We start from the raw sequence: 20,652 nt of genomic DNA on the forward strand, positions 1-20,652 counted from the left end.
TTTATTAAGGGAGCTTTGCCCCATTTAATGACTTTTCTCGCCACATTTGCTAAGTGAATCATTGCAGTTCTTAAATAGTAACACAGTTATTAAGTGAATCTAGTTTCCCCATTGACTTAGCTTGCCAGAAGGTCACACAAGGGTATCATAGTACCCAGGGACACTGCAACTGTCATAAATATGAGTCAGTTGTCAAGCATCTGAATGTAAATCATACAATAGTCATAAATGTGAAAAATGTCCGTAAGTTTCAGTGCTGTTGTAACTTCGAACGGTCGCTAAATGAACTGTTGTAAGTTGAGGACTACTTGCATTTCTAAGAAATATAAAAATTACAGTAGTATAAAAATCGTATACTGCTAGAGTGGGACTTGAAGCATGATTTCAGAAGGTGGAAATGCCCAATAAGTGCCAGGAAAATGCCCAATAAGTCATCAAGAAGACGTCACCTTTTATTTGTGACTATCAAACTTCTGAATGCTTAGTGAACTGAAGTACCTTTGTATAGAGCAGTCTTTCAAATCAGATTGCTAGTGGAAAGTGGCTTCTTTCCCCTAGCACTATTTCTCCCATAATAGATGAGGCAAAGGGAACGTTGTCTTACCTGAACGTCCCTTCTTGGAGAGGGGAAAATGGCCGTCAGGACTGGGTAAAATCTCCTTGTTGCTAATTGGACCGAGTCTTTAATTTGTTGTTTATGGTCCCCGCCTACTCCTCTTTCTTTCCAGCTTTTTCGGCGAGAATCCAACTGCAGGTCGTCGTGTTGTACTGAAATGAGAGAGAATTAGCGCCCTCCCGCCCCTGAACCCAGATTTGACAGTCGCCTTGGGTGGGGCTGATGGTCGTTTTCCCCTCTCCAAGAAGGGACGTTCAGGTAAGACAACGTTCCCTTCTCCCAGTTGGGGAAAACGGCCGTCAGGACTGGGACATACCAAAGCCCAATGTCTTACCGGGAGGGTTGATGGCGGCTTGTCATTGTTGTTGCGAAAAAACCGTCTGTAGGACACGTCTGCCAAACGCCACATCAGCCGATGAGTAGGAGTCCACCCGGTAGTGTCGAATGAACGAAGAGGGGGTGGACCACGTCGCCGCTCTGCAGATCTCCTCGATTGATGCCTGGGCTCCCCAAATGGCAGAAGATGCTGCGCTCCTGGTAGAGTGTGCCGTAATCTTGCGCGGCACCGGGAGAGACTGACTCTCATATGCTGTGGCTATTGCCGCCCTGATCCACCTGGCCAGAACCGACTTGGTCACCTTCTGACCCAGAGAAAGTGGTTGGAACGAAACGAAAAGAGCCTCTGTCTTGCGGAAGGTCGATGTTCGATCAATGTAAATTTTCAATGCTCTCCTAACGTCTAGAGTGTGCCACACCTTTTCTAAATGGTGCCTGGGATTTGGGCAGAAATTAGGCAGTACGATTTCTTGTGTTCTATGGAATTGACTGTTAACCTTCGGGAGGAAGGTAGGGTCTAGACGTAGCACCACTCTATCATTGAAGAACGTGCAGAGGTCCTGCTGAATTGATAAAGCCGATAGTTCCGAAATCGTCCGGGCCGAGGTGATGGCTATCAGAAAGGACACCTTCAGTGACAGAACACGGAGAGAGGCATCTCTAAGTGGCTCAAACGGTGTCTTGGTCAGAGCATTGAGAAGCGCGTTTAATCGCCAAGATGGAAAGCGGTGTACAACAGGCGGGTTGACATTGTTAGCACCCCGGAGGAATTGTTGAATGAGAGGCTCTTTTGAAAGGGATATAAGTGAACCACATCTCAGGACAGACGAAATCGCCGCTACTTGTCTCTTGAGTGTATTGGTCGCCAACCCTGAATCGAGACCTCGCTGCAAAAAAGCTAGAATGTCTAAGACAGAAGCTGATGAGGCCACTATACCTTGAGGTGCGCACCACCCTTCAAATGTGCGCCACGTGGCCTCGTAAATTCTTTTGGTAGAGTCTCGGCGAGAGGCTAGCATGGTGGGGATGACCTGATCTGGAACTTTTGCCCTAGCTAAGACGCTCCGCTCAATCTCCACACGGCTAGGCTTAGCCATTGCGGTTCGGGATGTCGAACTGGTCCCTGGTAGAGAGACACCTGGTTGTCCGGAATCCTCCACGGTTCTCGAATTGACAGAGTCATCAGGTCCGCAAACCAGGTCTCCTGGGCCAGAAGGGGGCGACCAATATTAATTCTGACTTCTCCAAGAGGAGCTTCCGTATTACTCTGGGGATCAGCGGAATTGGTGGGAAGGCATATAGGAGGCCCCGAGGCCAGCTGCTGCGTAGGGCGTCTACTGATTCCGCTCCCCGAGAAGGGAACCTCGAAAAGAACCGAGGCACCTGATTGTTGGTCTCGGAGGAGAACAAGTCCACCACCGATAGCCCGAAACGGGATGACAACTCGTGGAAATTCTCTGGGGACAAGGACCATTCCGACTGGTCGATAGTCTGACGGCTGAGGGAGTCTGCCGTGCAATTTTCCGTCCCCGCAATATGTTCCGCTCTTATTGAACTCAGATGGGATTCGGTCCAATGACCTAGAATAAGCGTTTCCGTCATCAACGAGTGAGAGTGAGTGCCTCCCCATCTGTTTATATGTGCCTTCGCTGTCACGTTGTCCGTGAGGATAAGGACATTCCCGTCCCGGATGAAATCCTTGAAGGCCATGAGAGCCAGACGGATGGCACGTAGCTCCAGAAAGTTGATGCCATGGCGGATATCTGCTGGGGACCACTTGCCCTGAGCCAGGTGTTGATTGAGGTGAGCTCCCCATCCCGACAGACTGGCGTCGGTGGTGATGACCACTCTCACTGGTTCCCTGAAGACCGATCCTCTGGCTACCATCTCTGGATTCCACCATGCCAAAGAGTCGATCACCTCCCGTGGAAGAGTCACCCGTCGCCTGGAAGGACAGAGTCAGCTCCTCTGGTGTGGCAAGAGAAACCACTGCAGAGGCCGACTGTGGAGGCGAGACCATGGGATAATATGGTATGATGATACCATTTTCCCTAGGAGCTGGGTAAGTTGGTCTAAAGGGACTGACTGTGAAGACATAGAGATGCTAGCTAACTCATTAAACTAACCTGACGTTCTGCCGACAGGTAGACCATTGACTTCTGTGAATCTATCTGAGCCCCTAAGTGGACGATGGTGGTAGACGGAAAAAGATGACTTTTATCCCAATTAATCGAGAACCCGTGTGATTGTAATACCTCTAAGGTAAGGGAGATATCCCTGTTAGCCCGTTCCTGAGATGTTGACAGAATGAGAATATCATCTAGGTAGGCCTGAAGCCTAACGGGAATCCCCCAAATGTGGGCCATTAGTGCTGCCATTACCTTAGTGAAAACCCTGGGGGCCGAGGACAACCCGAAGGGCAAGGCCCTGTATTGATAGTGAATGCCTTTGAAGCAAAACCGGAGGAATTTACGGTGCTCTCGTCTAATGGGAATATGCAGATAGGCTTCCGTCAAATCAATGGAAGCCATATAATCCCCCGGCCTTATGCACTCTAAGATGGAACATAATGAGTGCATTTTGAAACGGCGGTACACAATGTATTTGTTTAGGGCCTTAAGGTCTAGAATAGCTCTCCAGCCCCCCGACGGTTTGCTCACTACGAAGAGTCTGGAGTAAAAACCCTGTTTTTGTTGATCAAAGGGAACAATTTGAATAGCCCGGATAGCTAGAAGATGGTTGACCGCTGACTCCACGAGGGAGATGCTCAAGCTGCGGTTGGAAACCGGGCAAGGTAAGAAAACCGTCGGAGGGGTGGAGATGAACTCTAAGGCCAGACCTAGACGGATGGTATCTAGGACCCACCGGTCTGAAGTGGAAGAACCCCATTGGGAAGAAAAATAAGCCAGCCGGCCTCCAATGGGAAGACTCCCTACGGGATTATTTGAAACGGTTGAACGGTTTGCCCCGCCCCCCTCTGAATGGCTTGCGGGCGGTGAATTTTGTCCCTGTTCTAACCTGGTCGGCTCGCTGGGAGTTTCCTCTGTAAGGTGGAAATCGCTGTCTTCGAAACCCTGAACCTCCGAATTCCTGGCCCCGAAAGGAAGAAGAAGAAGAGGGAGTCGTGGGACGAAAATAGGGCTGTTGACGTAGTTCCCCTCGCCGCGATAAAGATGGCAACACCTTCTTCTTGTCCTTAGTTTCTACTAGAATCGGGTCCAGAGAAGCCCCAAATAAGTGCAAGCCTGCATAAGGAGAGGATGCCAGACGCCACATATTTCGGGTGTCCGCTCGCCAATGTCGGAGCCAGAGGAGCCGGCGAGATGTAACCGTAGACCCGATAGATTTCGCTGAAAAGCGGGCAGCATTCAGTGTGGAATCGGCCGAAAATTCTAAGGCCGCGATGACCTTGTTAAGGTCCTGATGAGCTCTCACATCTGATGTTGATATGCGGCCCTGAAGCTGCTTGAGCCACATAATAGAAGCTCTATTGAAAAATGAAGACGCTATGGAGGACCTGACGGCCCAGGCCGAGGCTTGATGGGACTTGACGAGGGATTGGTCTGCTCTCTTATCTTCCGGACGAAGAGCCTCATTTTCCGGACCCGTGACATGAGAGGTCGTTGTTAGGGCGACTACCGGAGCATCCACAGTGGGCACCTGTAAGATATTTTCGAGATCCGGAGTGCAATTATAGAACTTTTTGTCTGTGGCATTAGGGTTAGAGCCTGAACCCGGATGAGACCAGTCGCTGGACCACGTCCATGAACATTTTGGGTGCTGGGATGGTCTCTGCCACCACTGTGGGTTCCACAAAGAGGCTAGTTGAGGTGCCAGGTAGGGACTGAGGGTCTGTCAGCGGGGTTTGAACCGCACCTAAGCCCGTAGTTGCTAAAGCCTTAAACAGAAGGGACCGAAACAGATGGGGTTTGAAGAGCCCCACGAATGATGGTTGATCCAGCCCTAGCCCCTCGTCCTCCGACAATGCCTCTCCGGCGTCTTCCTCTTCCAATAATGAGGCCTGACTGTCCCTCTCGGTGGATTGCTCCCTACGAGACCTAAACATGACTGATTCTGAAGTGGAAGTCTCACGTGCTCTTTCACCTTTACGTGGTTTGGGGACAGAACTGGGAGCAGATTCCCTTTGCAGAGATAAGGCCAGTTCCTGGTGTATAGCCTGCTGAATCATCAGCCCAAAGGAATCAGGAAGTTGAAAAACTGGCAGTTGTGGTAATGTGGCCTCTGGTTGTTGCATAGGTGCTCCTGCCCCTGGGTCATACTGCCTGACTGGTTAGGAAATGGGCCTGGAGTATGTTGAAGTTCCATCTCAGAGAGAGTGCGGAACAATGGGGCAACTCCAGCCTGCGCCGAAGGCCAGGGAGATGTCCTGTCTGGAGACCAGGATCCAGACCCTTGGATTGATTGTGCAATGATGCTTGGGCTTGGAGGGGTAGGGAGGTCTACCTTATCCTTCTTCCCTCTCGGTGAAGGGGATCTGTGGGCCCTCCTGGAGGCCTTGGAAAACACCCTCTCCAGAGCCTTATGACGCCTCTCCTCTGCCCTAGCCCCCTTCTTGGCCCGGGTTACTTTCCTACCCCTGGGAGGGGAAACCCGAGGGTCAGAAGATGTGCCCTCCCCAGGATTGTCCTGATTAGTAGCTTCTGGGGGTGAAGCAGGCAATTCTGGCTGGGAGTTACTGGCGTCCGCCATCTTGAAATTTTTTCCCGCCAATTTAGGGCCGCCTTGGCCTACTTACAGTTCGTAGAACCCTGAGGAGGCTGCAGGAGAATCGGCCCACTAAAGTCCAGCTGGAGGGACTAATGATGCAGGAATCCAAGCGGCCAAAAATAAAATGTCTCTCTCTGATTTTTTATTTTTATTTTTATTTTTTAGGCCGCACGCACCAGAGGCCGCCGCTCGATTGCCAGAGAGATAGTGCGAGCCGCTAGCCTGTAGGCTTCAAGCGCGGCTTTTTTAAAACTCCCTGAGGCGTTGGTGGTAGTGGGAGCAAGGCCAGAAGCTCCGTGAGGTGTTGATGGCAGTGGGAGCCAGGCAGGGAGCTCCGTGAGGCGTTGGTGGCAGTGGGAGCGAGACGGCAGCGAGAGAAAGAGTCAGGGAGAGCCGCTAGACAGGAGCGCGTCGGGGACGTGCCCGTGAGCCTCCCGAATTCCTCCTCACCATTCTGAAAATATTGCGGCTCTCCGCGCTTCGGGGACAAGCCCGTGAGCACTTCTCAGCTGTTTGGCTGGCCGGCGAAAAAAGAAAAAGAAAAAATTCGCCGAGGCCACCCTCAGCGGGCTCGGGAGCCAGTCCCTTCTCACTGAAACCTCCAAAAAAAAAAAAAAAGACAAAACAAGGTACAAAAATAGAAACCAAAAAACGAAATTATAAAAACTATAAAAATTACCAAATATTTTCAAACCTGAAAACCTCAAACTCCACTCACGAAGCCTGAGGTAAAATTACATGTCCGGTCCAAAGCAAACTGAGTCGAAAAAGCTGGAAAGAAAGAGGAGTAGGCGGGGACCATAAACAACAAATTAAAGACTCGGTCCAATTAGCAACGAGGAGATTTTACCCAGTCCTGACGGCCGTTTTCCCCGACTGGGAGAAGATACTTTGGCTTCAGGGGTGTAAAGACAGATTGATGTATGTGAATCCCTCTTCAGAATGCAGAACAGGGCAAATGTTAACTAGTTGGATGATGAAAACAACTTCACTCCATTTACAAGAGAAGTCCCAGTGCATGCATCTGTTATCTGAAAATCAGATACTGTACATGCATTAATATACAAAGGTAATTTATGCACTTTTAGCATCCATCCCAATATGGTGCTGGTAAGATTATGTCTGAGTGTCTAAAACTACTTAATTATAGGAGGAATGGCTAATTAGAACTGAACAATAGACTGAATAAATGGGCATTGGGTTCTGAGTAGAGTCACAGCAGGTTCAGATGAAGTTATCCTGGGCCATAGATAGTTAATTAAAGCAAGCAGCTTCCTTTGCCTGGAATAGTAGCTTTTGAGACATAGTCTTAGTCTTCATTTGCAATCACTTGCCATTAGGAAATGCAAGACCCATGAAATTATATACTAGAGATTATGTTTAATAGTTTTGTAATTATTCTTTTACTGCCTTGATCATTACACAAATATCAGCAGCATTCTGTTATCATTTCTATAACTTCTTATACTTTTAGCTTCAAACATATAACTGGGCAGACTAGCTAGAAATTGTATCTTTGACACAAGGACAGCACAGTCTCAAAGAGGGAGAGAAGTTGCAGGCATCTTTCCAGGTAGTTCCCAAGACCAGCCAACTATTTTGGACTGCACCATAGTTTTAACTGAGTATTCTGTACTATTACTTAAATTCTAAAGTACACTATATGCATTACAATGCCATAACTATTGCTAACACCTGGATGAACAAGACATAATTGCTGATGCATGCTGGTTAATTGAGAAAGAATATCAAAAAGAACTCAGTATTCAATTGCCATGATGTCTGTACATATGAAGATCAGAATACTGCAAACCATGGTATTTCCTGTGACATTCTATGGAAGTAAAAGTCGGACTTTGAAGAAGCAGCATAGAAAGAATATGGATGCTTTTAAACTTTGGTGTTGCAGAAGACTCCTGAAAATACCATGGATAACCAAGAAAACAAACAAGTGGGCAATTTACCAAATCAATGCAGAGTTCTAACTTAAGACACAAATTAAAAGGTTCCAATTATCCTATTTCTGTGACATTACGTGAAGACTTAACTCTCTGGAAAAGGCTCTAATGCTAGTTAAGTTGGAAAGAAAGCAAAGCGAATGACCAGCAACAAGGTGCCTGGACTCAGTTACAGTTGTAATGAGTACATCACTGGAAGACCAGGTTAGGTACAGATTGTCATGGAGATCTGCCTATGTGGTTGCTGGCACATTTGTCTATGTAACAAGATGCCACATAATCAATCAATTAATGAGCAAATCATAGAGACCAAGTTGTAAATCACCTTATACCATAATGGTTGAGTCTGTAGTCCTTGACTTACAACTATTTGTTTAGTGACCATTCAAAGTTACCGCAATACTGAAAAACATGACCTATGACTGATCCTTATGCTTATGATCGTTGCAGGATCCCCATGGTCATATGATCAAAATTTGGGTGCTTGGTAACCATGTATTTACAACCGTTGCAGCATCCTGGGGTCACATGATCACCATCTGCAACTTTCCCAGCTGGATTCTGACAAGAAAGTCGATGTTGGAAGCTCTACTTGCTTAATAACTATGTGATTCATTTAACAACTGCAGTTGTTATGGCAAAACAATTATGGCCAAAAAGGTAATAAAATTGGGAACAACTCATTTAACAACCACCTTGCTTAGCAATAAACATTCTGGTCCCAATTTTTGTTATCAGTCAAGGATTACATGTATATCATACTAAACTGAAAACAAGTAACCTTCAGATTTAGTATATATTGAATAGAACAATTATGCTGGATATATAAATCTCTAAACAAAATATTCACTAATGGTATATGAATTAGATAGGAGAGAATTACTGAAAGAATGCTGACAATCTTACCGAATCATTCTTCTCACTCTGCTCCAGCTTTTCAGCTAAGTGATCCAAATGCTGATGTTCAGACACCTAAGTAAGGAAAAATATACAGAGACATACATATTAATAAGGCAAAAGAACCCTAGTATGCTATATTTTCATTTTCATTTGGGTATCTTTCCTTATGATTAGTCAAGCAGGAATTACAAATGTCAACAAAATAGGTAACTTAACACTGAATACCAGTTAGTCTTTTGGTAATTTCTTCATGGTTCATTAACTTTTATTTTTGACATTTTCAGCCACAATTAATGGAACTGTTTATTTTTCATACTTAGTTTCCTCTGATACTCTGAATATGCTGCAGGATTGCAAAAGGATTTTGAATGCAGGAGAATAATGGCATAATTTGCCTCCCGCTTCCATTCCCTTACACTTGGGAGAATAAAATGCACCATAGGAAAAGATAATGAACAAATTCTCAAGCTGTACTATAGTGTCCTAGGCTTTCAGAAGTATTAGATCCAATGCTGCAATGCCAGTTCGGTCAACAAATTTGTTAATGAACATGGTAAAACACCAAACCTTTCAATGCTATTTTTTTATCTTTCAATTAAACTAAGATTTAAAAATTTTCACTAGGCTCAGCTGAAAGAAACTGTGTTATTAGCTATCAACAGTACAAGGACTGATAAGTTATCATCACAGAAAAGTCACAATTTAGAATTTTCATAATTTACCAATTTTAAAAATATTCAGAATAATGTGTAAAATTAAACAGGGGTTTGTTTGTTTTTTGAGATGAAAGGATGGAGAAGGACCAGCTTAAAACATCAGTATACTGTACCTTTCATTTTCCTATTGAAGCTAGTTGAATTATACCCTATGATACTGAAAGAAATTGCTGTCTGCTGAAAACTTATTGTATAATTCTGTGATTATATTTGTTTCTTAGGGTTTTCTAAATCAGGGTCTCCAACCTCGGTCACTTTAAGACTTGGGGACTTCAACTCCCAGAGTTCCTCAGCCAGCAAAGAAGGAACTCTGGGAGTTGTAGTCCACAAGTCTTAAAGTGACCAAGGTTGGAGACCCCAGTTCTAAATGTTTTGCTTTCAATGTGCAATATTAAAGAGTAATATCCTTTCATTGCAGTAACAAAACTAAACACTTCCTGTAACAGTTGGTAAGACTATCACGTTGCTGTATAGCAATTTTTATCCACTCCCCCATGGCGAACTGCTTCAACAATAACATTTTAGACAGTGGTGGGTTTCAAAAATTTTTACTACCGATTCTGTGGGTGTGGCTTGGTGGGCATGGCATGGCATGGCGGGCGTGGCTTGGCGGGTGTGGCAGGGGAAGGATACTGTAAAATCTCCATTCCATCCCCACTCCAGGGGAAGTTACTGCAAAATCCCCATTTCCTCCCAATCAGCTGACCTTTGAGAGGCAGAGAATAGATGAGGGCGGGGCCAGTCAGAATTTTTACTACCGGTTCTCCGAACTAGTGAAAATTTCCGCTACCGGTTCTCCAGAACTGGTCAGAACCTGCTGAAACCCACCTCTGATTTTAGAGTTTTGTAGCATGAATTGCTCATTTCAAGTCCTGTGCATTTCTATGCGATTTCTATGCTTTGATCATTTTAAAATGCTAAATTTGTTCTTCCTTATCCATTTCCTGTACACTTGTTTTTATACTTGGGATTGCTGTTTTGCTGCATGACTTTCTTGTGCTTCAGAATTTAAGCTTCCTTCAGTCATCCAGGTCCTGATGTAGCAAAGCATTTCCAAAAATGACTACTCCACGCCTGACAGATGATATTAAGGTTCTTATTGTAGTGTGTATGGTTTGATTTCCACCAGAAATCACACTCACGTAATCCAAAAATTCAGTCCTTCAAGGTAGATTAGGAAACAATGCAAAGATTTTGAATGCAGGAGAATAATGGCATAATTTGCCTCCCGCTTCCATTCCCTTACACTTGGGAGAATAAAATGCACCATAGGAAAAGATAATGAACAAATTCTCAAGCTGTACTATAGTGTCCTAGGCTTTCAGAAGTATTAGATCCAATGCTGCAATGCCAGTTCGGTCAACAAATTTGTTAATGAACATGGTAAAACACCAATCCTTTCAATGCTATTTTTTAATCTTTCAATTAAACTAAGATTTAAAAATTTTCACTAGGCTCAGCTGAAAGAAACTGTGTTATTAGCTATCAACAGTACAAGGACTGATAAGTTATCATCACAGAAAAGTCACAATTTAGAATTTTCATAATTTACCAATTTTAAAAATATTCAGAATAATGTGTAAAATTAAACAGGGGTTTGTTTTTTAGAGATGAAAGGATGGAGAAGGACCAGCTTAGAACATCAGTATACTGTACCTTTCATTTTCCTATTGAAGCTAGTTGAATTATACCCTATGATACTGAAAGAAATTGCTGTCTGCTGAAAACTTATTGTATAATTCTGTGATTCTTAGGGTTTTCTAAATCAGGGGTCTCCAACCTCGGTCACTTTAAGACTTGGGGACTTCAACTCCCAGAGTTCCTCAGCCAGCAAAGAAGGAACTCTGGGAGTTGTAGTCCACAAGTCTTAAAGTGACCAAGGTTGGAGACCCCAGTTCTAAATGTTTTGCTTTCAATGTGCAATATTAAAGAGTAATATCCTTTCATTGCAGTAACAAAACCAAACACTTCCTGTAACAGTTGGTAAGACTATCACGTTGCTGTATAGCAATTTTTATCCACTCCCCCATGGCGAACTGCTTCAACAATAACATTTTAGACAGTGGTAGGTTTCAAAATTTTTTACTACCGATTCTGTGGGTGTGGCTTGGTGGGCATGGCATGGCAGGGCGGGCGTGGCTTGGCGGGTGTGGCAGGGGAAGGATACTGTAAAATCTCCATTCCCTCCCCACTCCAGGGGAAGTTACTGCAAAATCCCCATTTCCTCCCAATCAGCTGACCTTTGAGAGGCAGAGAATAGATGAGGGTGGGGCCAGTCAGAATTTTTACTACTGGTTCTCCGAACTAGTGAAAATTTCCGCTACTGGTTCTCCAGAACTGGTCAGAACCTGCTGAAACCCACCTCTGATTTTAGAGTTTTGTAGCATGAATTGCTCATTTCAAGTCCTGTGCATTTCTATGGGATTTCTATGCTTTGATCATTTTAAAATGCTAAATTTGTTCTTCCTTATCCATTTCCTGTACACTTGTTTTTATACTTGGGATTGCTGTTTTGCTGCATGACTTTCTTGTGCTTCAGAATTTAAGCTTCCTTCAGTCATCCAGGTCCTGATGTAGCAAAGCATTTCCAAAAATGACCACTCCACGCCTGACAGATGATATTAAGGTTCTTATTGTAGTGTGTATGGTTTGATTTCCACCAGAAATCACACTCACGTAATCCAAAAATTCAGTCCTTCAAGGTAGATTAGGAAACAATGCAAGGATTACAGGAATTGTATTTATTGTTGTAGGATATAATAATAGAAGCTGGAAAACCTGCAATTTCCTTCTGCTACCTCTTATAGCAAATAAAAATAAGCAGAATTAATCTGAGTCCTTTTCCAGGACTGATTTTTTTTATTTTCTTGCACTTAATCCTGCATACCTTCTTCAAAGTTATCTTTGAAAATTATATCTGCAAACATTTTCAGTTTTTTGAGTCAATAATTGTCTATAGAACAATCCTTCAAAATCATCCCATCACTTGAGAATCAATGTTCTTCTTAATAAGTATTCAACAATGTGAAAGGGGTAGAATCCTCTTTCACAAAACTCTTATTATCTTTGAGAAATGCTAGAGAATGAGTGAGATAACTGGAGAACAGAAAATATTGCCATATTGGGGGGGGGAAATTCCAGGGGACCATAGATTACTCAGTAAAATATTAATTCTGGGAAGATTCATAAAAAAGATGAATCTCTAAATTCAATGAAAATAACAACGTGGTCATTACAAAACGAATCAGTAATGTGGACTAGTTAAATACATGACTCATTTTTAGATCAGGTCTTCAAGCAATGTTTCTGAGTAGAACTCAAGTGCTGCTGCTTCCTTTACAGACCTATGTGATTTTAGCTACAATATTTAAAAAATCTCCTTTCCCAGAGAGCTTCTGACCACCCAAGTCCAGAAGACCAAAGAATACCTGCTAAGAATCACCATCCATCACTGGGAAGTTCCAACACTAGGCTGTGTGTGTGTGAGAGAGAGAGAGAGAGAGAGACAGAGACAGAGACAGACAGACACAGACACAGAGAGAGACAGAGAGAGAGAGAGAGAGAGAGTGCAGTGTTGAAATAGGTAGGTCGGTAGGTCGGGAGAGAGAGAGAGAGGGAGGGAGGGAGGGAGAGAGAGATGCCTAAATGCTATTGCTATTGCCATGGTCTTTCAGAACCTGGTAAAATAGGTTGATGCTCAGAGACTGATTGTGAAATCACTGATGCCAATAGAGATATTATGATATTAAAAATATATTATTTTTCTATTACTAATACCTATTCATTATCTTATATACAGAGCCTGTTTGAATTGAGGTGGAAGAGTAACCTCATAAATAAAGTTCCTTAGTGAATTCTGAAAATATTATAGATAGGATATATCTTGATTTTAACAAAGCATTGATAAAGTACCATATGACATTCAGGTAACAATCTAGTTGAGTGTACGTCTGGACAGCATAATAATTAAGCAGTTTGAAAGCAGTGTTCAAAGACTCTGGTCAGTGTTTCCCTATTGGAATAAATAGGGAATCTTAAGTTTCAGTCATACTTTTCAATATTTTATTAGTGATTTGATACAGAAATGGAAGTAATACTTTTCAAAGTTCCTGGTAATACAACCTTGGGTGGTATAACTAATATTCTAGAAGACAGAAGTAAAATTTTAGATGACCTTGATAGGTTAGAAAAATGGACTGAAAATCACAGAATAAAATTTAACAACACACTAATACAAAATTCTTCACTTAGGAATCATAGGTCAAATGCAGATAGAAGACCTCCAAGGTCCCTTCCAACTCTGTTATTATGTTATGTTAAAAATATGGAATAAAACATACCTGGCTTGGCAATATTGTGGTATTCCCAGAAAAGATCTTTAAAAAAAACAGTTGACTATAAACTAAATATGAGTCAGCAGTGCAGCATGACTACAAAACTGCAAACAAAGTTTAAGTAACAACGTATGTAAATTTCCAAATCACAGGAAGCAATAGGTTATTTGATTTAGAGGGCCATGAATTAAGATTTGGATTGCACGGCTATTTGTGGTATGACAACATTAAAGTAAATGTTGATTTTAATAACCATTTTGTTAGACGTGCCGTCCTAAGAGTTTGGAATAAATATAAAACAAGGTTTTCTGTGAAGATGCCTCTCCAAGTGTTCCCCCAGAAGGCATTTTTTAAAGAAAGGAAATAGTGGTGAAGTCACTGGTGGACTTATGGTCAAATAATTTCTTTTAATTTTGGTGACCTCAAACCCAAACAGGAGTTAGAATCAGAAGGAGGTGACTGCCATTGGTTTACATTTTTATAATTGAAAGAAAGATTTAAATTAGATAAAAGGAGTTATGGGTTTGACTTTGTGAAAAATGAATTAGAAATCCTACTGTGTGGTAGTGATGAATATATTATTGCTAAGGTTTAGAAATTGTTATTAAATTTGAATTTGGAAAATGTATATGTAAAGAAAGCACTGCATGACTCAGTGAGCAAGAAACTCTGGATATAATGTAATGCTTGAACAATGGGAGAATATGTGGATGAAATGTCTAAAATTTATACAAAATTATAATTTAAAAGAAAACGTTTATAAAATGATGTATTGTTGGTATTTAACATCAGATAAGTTGTCAAAAATGTATAAAGGTATTTCAAATGAATGTTGGAAATGCAAATGAAAAGAAGCAACCTTTTATCATTTATGGTTGACATGTGATAAAGCAAAGCAATATTGGAGTAGGATTTACATCTCAATACAGAAGATTCTCAAAGTTAGAGAATCTTTTTTAGAGAAAGTAGTTAGAGAAAGTAGTTTTATCTTTTATAAAGATAAAACCAGAAACTTTTCTTCTGGGTTTAATGGAAAAAGACTTGGATCTTTGGCGTTATATATCTTGATGGCAGCAAGATTACTTTACACACAAAAGTGGAAGGACACTGATTTCTACAATGGGTAAATAGTTGCAAAAGTTGATGGCATTAGTAGACATGGCCAAATTGACTACTTTGATCAAAGAAAAAAATTACAATTACTTTTGTTTCTATTTGGAAACCGCTTGTGGACTTTGTACTTGAGATAGAAAAAATAAAACTTTGATTTTGGGTTTTATCTATTAACAGGTTTGTTGTTACAGAAACACCTACATTTCTGTATTTATATTATTATGTAAAAATACATTTTAATTCTTTGTTCCTTGTTAAACTTTGTTTCTTTAGGACACAAAGTTTATTACATTAATTTGGAAAAACCACTTAATCTATACTTTATATAGATTTTAATACATAAATAGCATATTTTATGCATCTACTGCTATTTAAGGGGCTTATCATAGAATTATGGGGTTAAAAGGGACCATTTTGACCATTGTGTCTAACATGTCACTCAGTGCAGAAACACAAATTATTGTCTACTTTCTACTTTTCAGATCTGTGAAGAGGAGCCCACAATCTGTCTGTATAGCTGGTTCCATTAACCTACCTGAATATCTCTTATTCACAGGGAGGTTTCCTAACGTTCATTTTGATTTTGCCCTGAGGTGATTCAAATCCATTATTTTGTATTCTTCTCTTTGAAACAATGGAGAATAGAATTGGCCATGTTCTGTGTGACATGCTTTCAGATATTTGAAGAGTATATCATATCTGTCTTAGTTCTGTTTTCACAAAGCTGAACATTCTCAGTTCCTTCAATGTCTTCATTAGACTTAGTCCTCTCATCTCCAAATCTATTCTAGTTTGTCTTTTGCCAACCATTTATATCAGGAAATATCCTAGTTTGACCTGTACAGATTTGGGTAATATTATTGCTTCCTTTTTTGTTTATTTATTTAATACAAAAATACAAAAGAAAATAAGAGGAAAAAGGAAAGGGAAAATGTGGGACAAGGGGAAAAAAGAACGAAAAGGTATAGATTCCCTTTGGTGTAATAGAATAAGATAATAACATCAAACCTCAACTTTTTTACTTTTACATAATAATATAAATACAGAAACATATATTTTCTTTTATTAATTTTATTAAAGAAACACATTATCTATTTTTCTTCCTGTAGTCACAAAAGAATTCTTGTATTCCACATTCCACATTTCTCTTTTCATTCTTTTTTCTCTTTATCCACTTCCTATGTTTAGGATTAATTTCTCCCCTAATCTAAAATAATTTGAAAATGAGATTCTGGAAATGGGATGGAAACGTTCTTCAAAACGCTAATTCAACAAGCATACATATTTTTGATGTTTCAGCTAAGTCTTTTAGAATCTTCCTTCTGGCTAGTTAACTTGCAAAGTAATGTCATTTATAGCCATTATCAATATGCCATTGGGTAGAAAGAAAGTTCAGCAATAGCTGAGCTGCTGGGAAAACTGGAAGAGTAATTTAACAGATATTAAAAAGAAAAATGTTAGCTTTAAGCCAACAGACCTCTTTCTGTTCAAAACTATCCAGTTCATAGAAAAATGACAACAGAGATACATTCCATCTTCTTGAAAAGATACCTTAATAGGGAGTTCCCAAATTTTCCTGTGCAGTCACCTAAAATGCTAGGTGTATTTGTTTAAGCCCTTCAAGAATAAAAATGAAGAGTACATTGGGACTAGATATGGGCAATTGGAACCTTGTTGGAACACACTTCTACTTTGCCTGAACAAGGCAGCTGCCTGCTTGTCCAAGAAAAACAGAGACAAGTTCTGACAGCAATTCAATTTTGAATCTACATGCCAGGGGGCTTCACACAAATTTGGGAGTTCTGGAAGACTTTCCCCAGACTTTCTTCTCTATTTTGCTTCTCCAATCTGATAGGCAGTTTGTCCAGGTGGAACAAGTCAGGAAACATGCAGTCAGTCCCTCTCATATTTGGTCACAACTTCCAGGAAGTCATGTCCCCCATACCCCCTGAAACTCTCTCAAATAACTTTCTAATGGATTGCTCATGAAAGATTTTATATTTCTGAAAACATTCCACATGAAAAAATAAATTACTGATCTGCTCCATTGTGTTTTGCTCATATAATAAAATCCTTCTAACTTGAACAAAACTGAATCCAATTTCAAATGACAAATCATTTAGTACTCCAATACTAAAGCACTAAACAGAAACACCAATTCTATAAACAAATGCATAATAGAAACATAACACAGAAGTGTAACAAATATCTGACCAACCACTGTTGTTACAAATGATCAATATGTTATACAATAATATAAGCTATCACAATGAAGGAATAAAAGAAATCTCTTCTGTACCAAATATACTATCATTCTATAATATTAGAATGAGTGGGAATTAAAAAAGAAAATAAGACAATGGCTAAAGAAAAAGAGAAATAATAATAAAAGAGGAGCAAAACAGAACAGAAACTTTGGAAATAATGAATCTGAAATTGTTTTTCATGAATATGCTTAAATAACAGGTGATAATGCCCTATACATTGTAAGCCGCCCTGAGTCTTCGGAGAAGGGCGGGGTATAAATGTAAACAAAAACAAAAAAAAAAACAAAAAACAAATACCGTATATACTCGAGTATAAGCCGATCCGAATATAAGCCGAGGCACCTAATTTTACCACAAAAACTGGGAAAAACTATTGACTCGAGTATAAGCCGAGGGTGGGAAATGAGGCAGCTACTGGTCAATGTAAAAAATAAAGATAGAGCCAAGTAAAATAACATGAATATTTATTTGAACGAAAACAATAAAAGTGCAAAAGGGGAAGGAGGATTCCCAGCTTTAGAAAATTTAGAACTACGCCTTTGGTATGACCTGAGCATAGCTCATAAAATTATCTGCTACAATGTACTTCCTATCAATGACTACTTCAGCTTCAACCACAACAATACACGAGAACACAATAGATTCAAACTTAAAAGTGAACCTCTCCAATCTAGATTGCAGAAAATGTGACTTCAGTAACAGAGTTGTTAATGCCTGGAATGTGCTACCTGACTCTGTGGTCTCTTCCCAAAATCCCCAAAGCCTTAACCAAAGACTATCTAGTATTGACCTCACCCCATTCCTAAGAGGTCTGTAAGGGCGTGCATAAGAGCACCAGCGTGCCTACCGTCCCTGTCCTAATGTTCCCTTTAGTTGTATTCCTTTTATGTATTCAATTCATGCTTATATTTATATAATTATTTAATATGTATTTGACAAAATAAATGAATGAATGAATGAATGAATAGAATAGAATAGAATAGAATTTTTATTGGCTAAGTGTGATTGGACACACAAGGAATGAATGAATGAATGAATGAGTGAGTGAGTTACTTCAACAACATTGTCTCACAGAAATTGACAATACAACTGCAAGCATGAAAATGAGTCCTCCTTTAGCTTCCAAGGGACCAGGGTGCCTCTGAAGGTCAGTGCTCTAAGCACTAAGAACCCAGCACAAATCTAAGCCTGTATGCACACCAATAGTGAAAATACCCTGCACAGTGTCTCTTGGCAGAGAAGGTTAATTTTCATAGACGTTGGGGTGGCTCTTTTTTTTTTTTTGGCAGGGCAATAAGGGTCTCTAATATCATTAAACCCAAGTGTGAGGAAAAAGACAGCAGCTAAAATGTTAAGGCCAGTTGTGTGACCTTCTCCAATACAGTTGGCCTGGCTGTTTGCCAAAACTTAAAACACCCTCCCATCCCCCCTCCCTGCTAAAGCTTCTTTCTTAAAACAATTGTGGTCTTTGCCTTTCATTGTGCCAATCGACTTTAGAAGTCTGTGTGTGTGTGTGTGTGTGTGTGTGTGAGAGAGAGAGAGAGAGAGAGAGAGGGAGGGAGGGAGGGAGGGAGGGAGTGCAAAAGGGGGAAGGAGGATTCCCAGCTCTAAACAAAGGGAAATCCCGGAATGCCAGCGCGAAAGGCGGTGCTCACGTTCCTCCTCCCTTGCTCAAAAGCCCCAACATGATATTGGAATTGGATGCCATTATATACCTGCTGAGGGGATAATTTGAATAACTTGAAAGATATAAAAGCTCTAAACATATTTGTTTAAAAATCTAAAATCTATACTTAAAATAAATGAATATAAAGTAATAAAGTTCTTTAAAGTTGTAATTCACTTTGCTGCTGAAAAAGAAAAGAAGCTTAACACCTTAAATGGTATTTATTAACTGAAATATCATCAAATCAAATATATAATGAGGTATATTATAATGACCTTTGTTTTCAGAAAGAAGCATGATGGAAGTTTTTCAATAAAGGGGAAATATAGAAAAACTTAGTGTCATGCTCATATATCATCTTTACAGATGTTGTTAACACTATACTATGGCAGCATATGATGGTACAATGTTTCAATCAATTTCAGGATGAAAAGTCATCAATGAGGAGGAGGAGTATAATTTATTAACCTTGTATGATATCAGTTTCTCAAGGACTCTAGAAGGACCCGAGGAAGAAATCTCTGCCCCTCCCACTTTCCCTTTCCAACCCAGCCTTCCAAGGGGACCTTGAGGAGAAATCTCTGCCCCTCCCCACTTTCCCTTTCCAAGGCAGCCTTCCAAGAGGACCTCTCGAAAAGAGCGAAAGCTTTCTCCTGGCCGTTTTACCACCACCACACACTCCACGCCGGCCATCCTAGGCTGGGTTAGAAACAAGGAGGGGGAAGTTCAAGGACCACATCGATGGCACGAGCTCAGATTGCCGGCTGGGGATGATGGGCGCTGCAGTGCGATCTCGGGAGAGACTAGGGGGGAAGAAAGAATGACTGTTTCCCCACACCCTAGGATTGGGGAAAACATTGACACCCCCCCTTAGTTGCGGGAGAAGGGTTGCGCTTCAAAGCGGTCGCCTCCATCCATCAATCCATCCTTCCTTCCATCCATCCATCCATCCTTTTTTTTCCCCCAGCGAGCGGTGCGTGTGTGTGACATGCAAGCAAGACGTCTCACGGGGCGTGTGTGTGTGTGTTTGTGGTGGGGGTCTCGTCCCAGCCACCCACCCACTCGCCTCCCTTTCCTCTTCGAGCGTGGGCTGTTCCCGTTCGCCCTGGCCTCCGTCCTCCGATCTCCTGCGCTGGGAGGCGGCGGCGAGCCAGCGAGCAACCGGGCACCGCGGACTTTGGCAAGGAGGAAGGTGGGAGGAAGCGGAGCTGCCGGCTGTGGGGGTTGAGGCGTGCAAGAGGAGTGAGCGTGGAAAGGCCTTTTGTGTGTGTGCGTGTGTGTGTGCGCCTGTGTGCCCTAGGGAGGAAGCGGAGCTGCCGGCTGTGGGGGTTGAGGCGTGCAAGAGGAGCGCCTCCTCCTCTTCCTCCACGCCGCTCCTCTTGCACGCCTCAACCCCACCATCCCCACCCTCTCCGCGTGAAGGTCACCTCCTCCTCTTCCAGGCGGCGGCGGCGGCGGCTCGCTCCGCCCGAGCGAGCGCCACAGCCGGCAGCTCCGCTTCCTCCCACCGTCCCAGTCCAGCCGAACGGTGAAAGCGACATGCCGAGCGCCGCCCGCCACCGCTCGCTGGATTGGGACCGCTTGGCTTGGTCCGCGGGCGGGGAGCCGCCAGCCTTCTCGGCCGACGCCACCGCTCGGGAAACCTCCTCCTCAGCCGAGAAGGCTGGCGGCTCCCCGCCGCGCGACCTGTTAAGCGGTCCCAATCCAGCCGAACGGTGAAAGCGGAGCGCGCCGCATGTCGCCACCGCTCGCTGACTGGGACCAGTGGGAGGAAGCGAGCTGCCGGCTGTGGCGCCCGCCGAGCCGGAGCCGAGCCGGAGCCGCCGCCGCCGCCTGGAAGAGGAGGAGGTGACCTTCACGCTGGAGAGGGTGGGGATGGTGGGGTTGAGGCGTGCAAGAGGAGCGAGCGTGGAGGAAGAGGAGGAGGCGCGCCTCTTGCACGCCTCAACCCCCACACAGCCGGCAGCTCCGCTTCCTCCCTAGGGCACACAGGCGCACACACACGCACACACACACAA

The 20,652-nt window shown here is 42.5% G+C and overlaps 1 protein-coding gene across 1 annotated transcript in view; it reads right to left on the reverse strand.

Annotated features, from left to right (window-relative positions):
- Positions 1-20,652, reverse strand: part of GLP1R (glucagon like peptide 1 receptor) — a 135,271-nt gene that overhangs the window by 90,342 nt on the left and 24,277 nt on the right. The window contains exon 2 of the mRNA XM_058163799.1: positions 8,545-8,610. Coding sequence (XP_058019782.1) covers positions 8,545-8,610 — 66 coding nt within the window. The remainder of the gene's footprint in view (positions 1-8,544; positions 8,611-20,652) is intronic.

The sequence above is a fragment of the Ahaetulla prasina genome, chromosome 1 (genome assembly GCF_028640845.1).
Source record: "Ahaetulla prasina isolate Xishuangbanna chromosome 1, ASM2864084v1, whole genome shotgun sequence".
In the NCBI taxonomy this organism is placed as follows: Eukaryota; Metazoa; Chordata; class Lepidosauria; order Squamata; family Colubridae; genus Ahaetulla; species Ahaetulla prasina.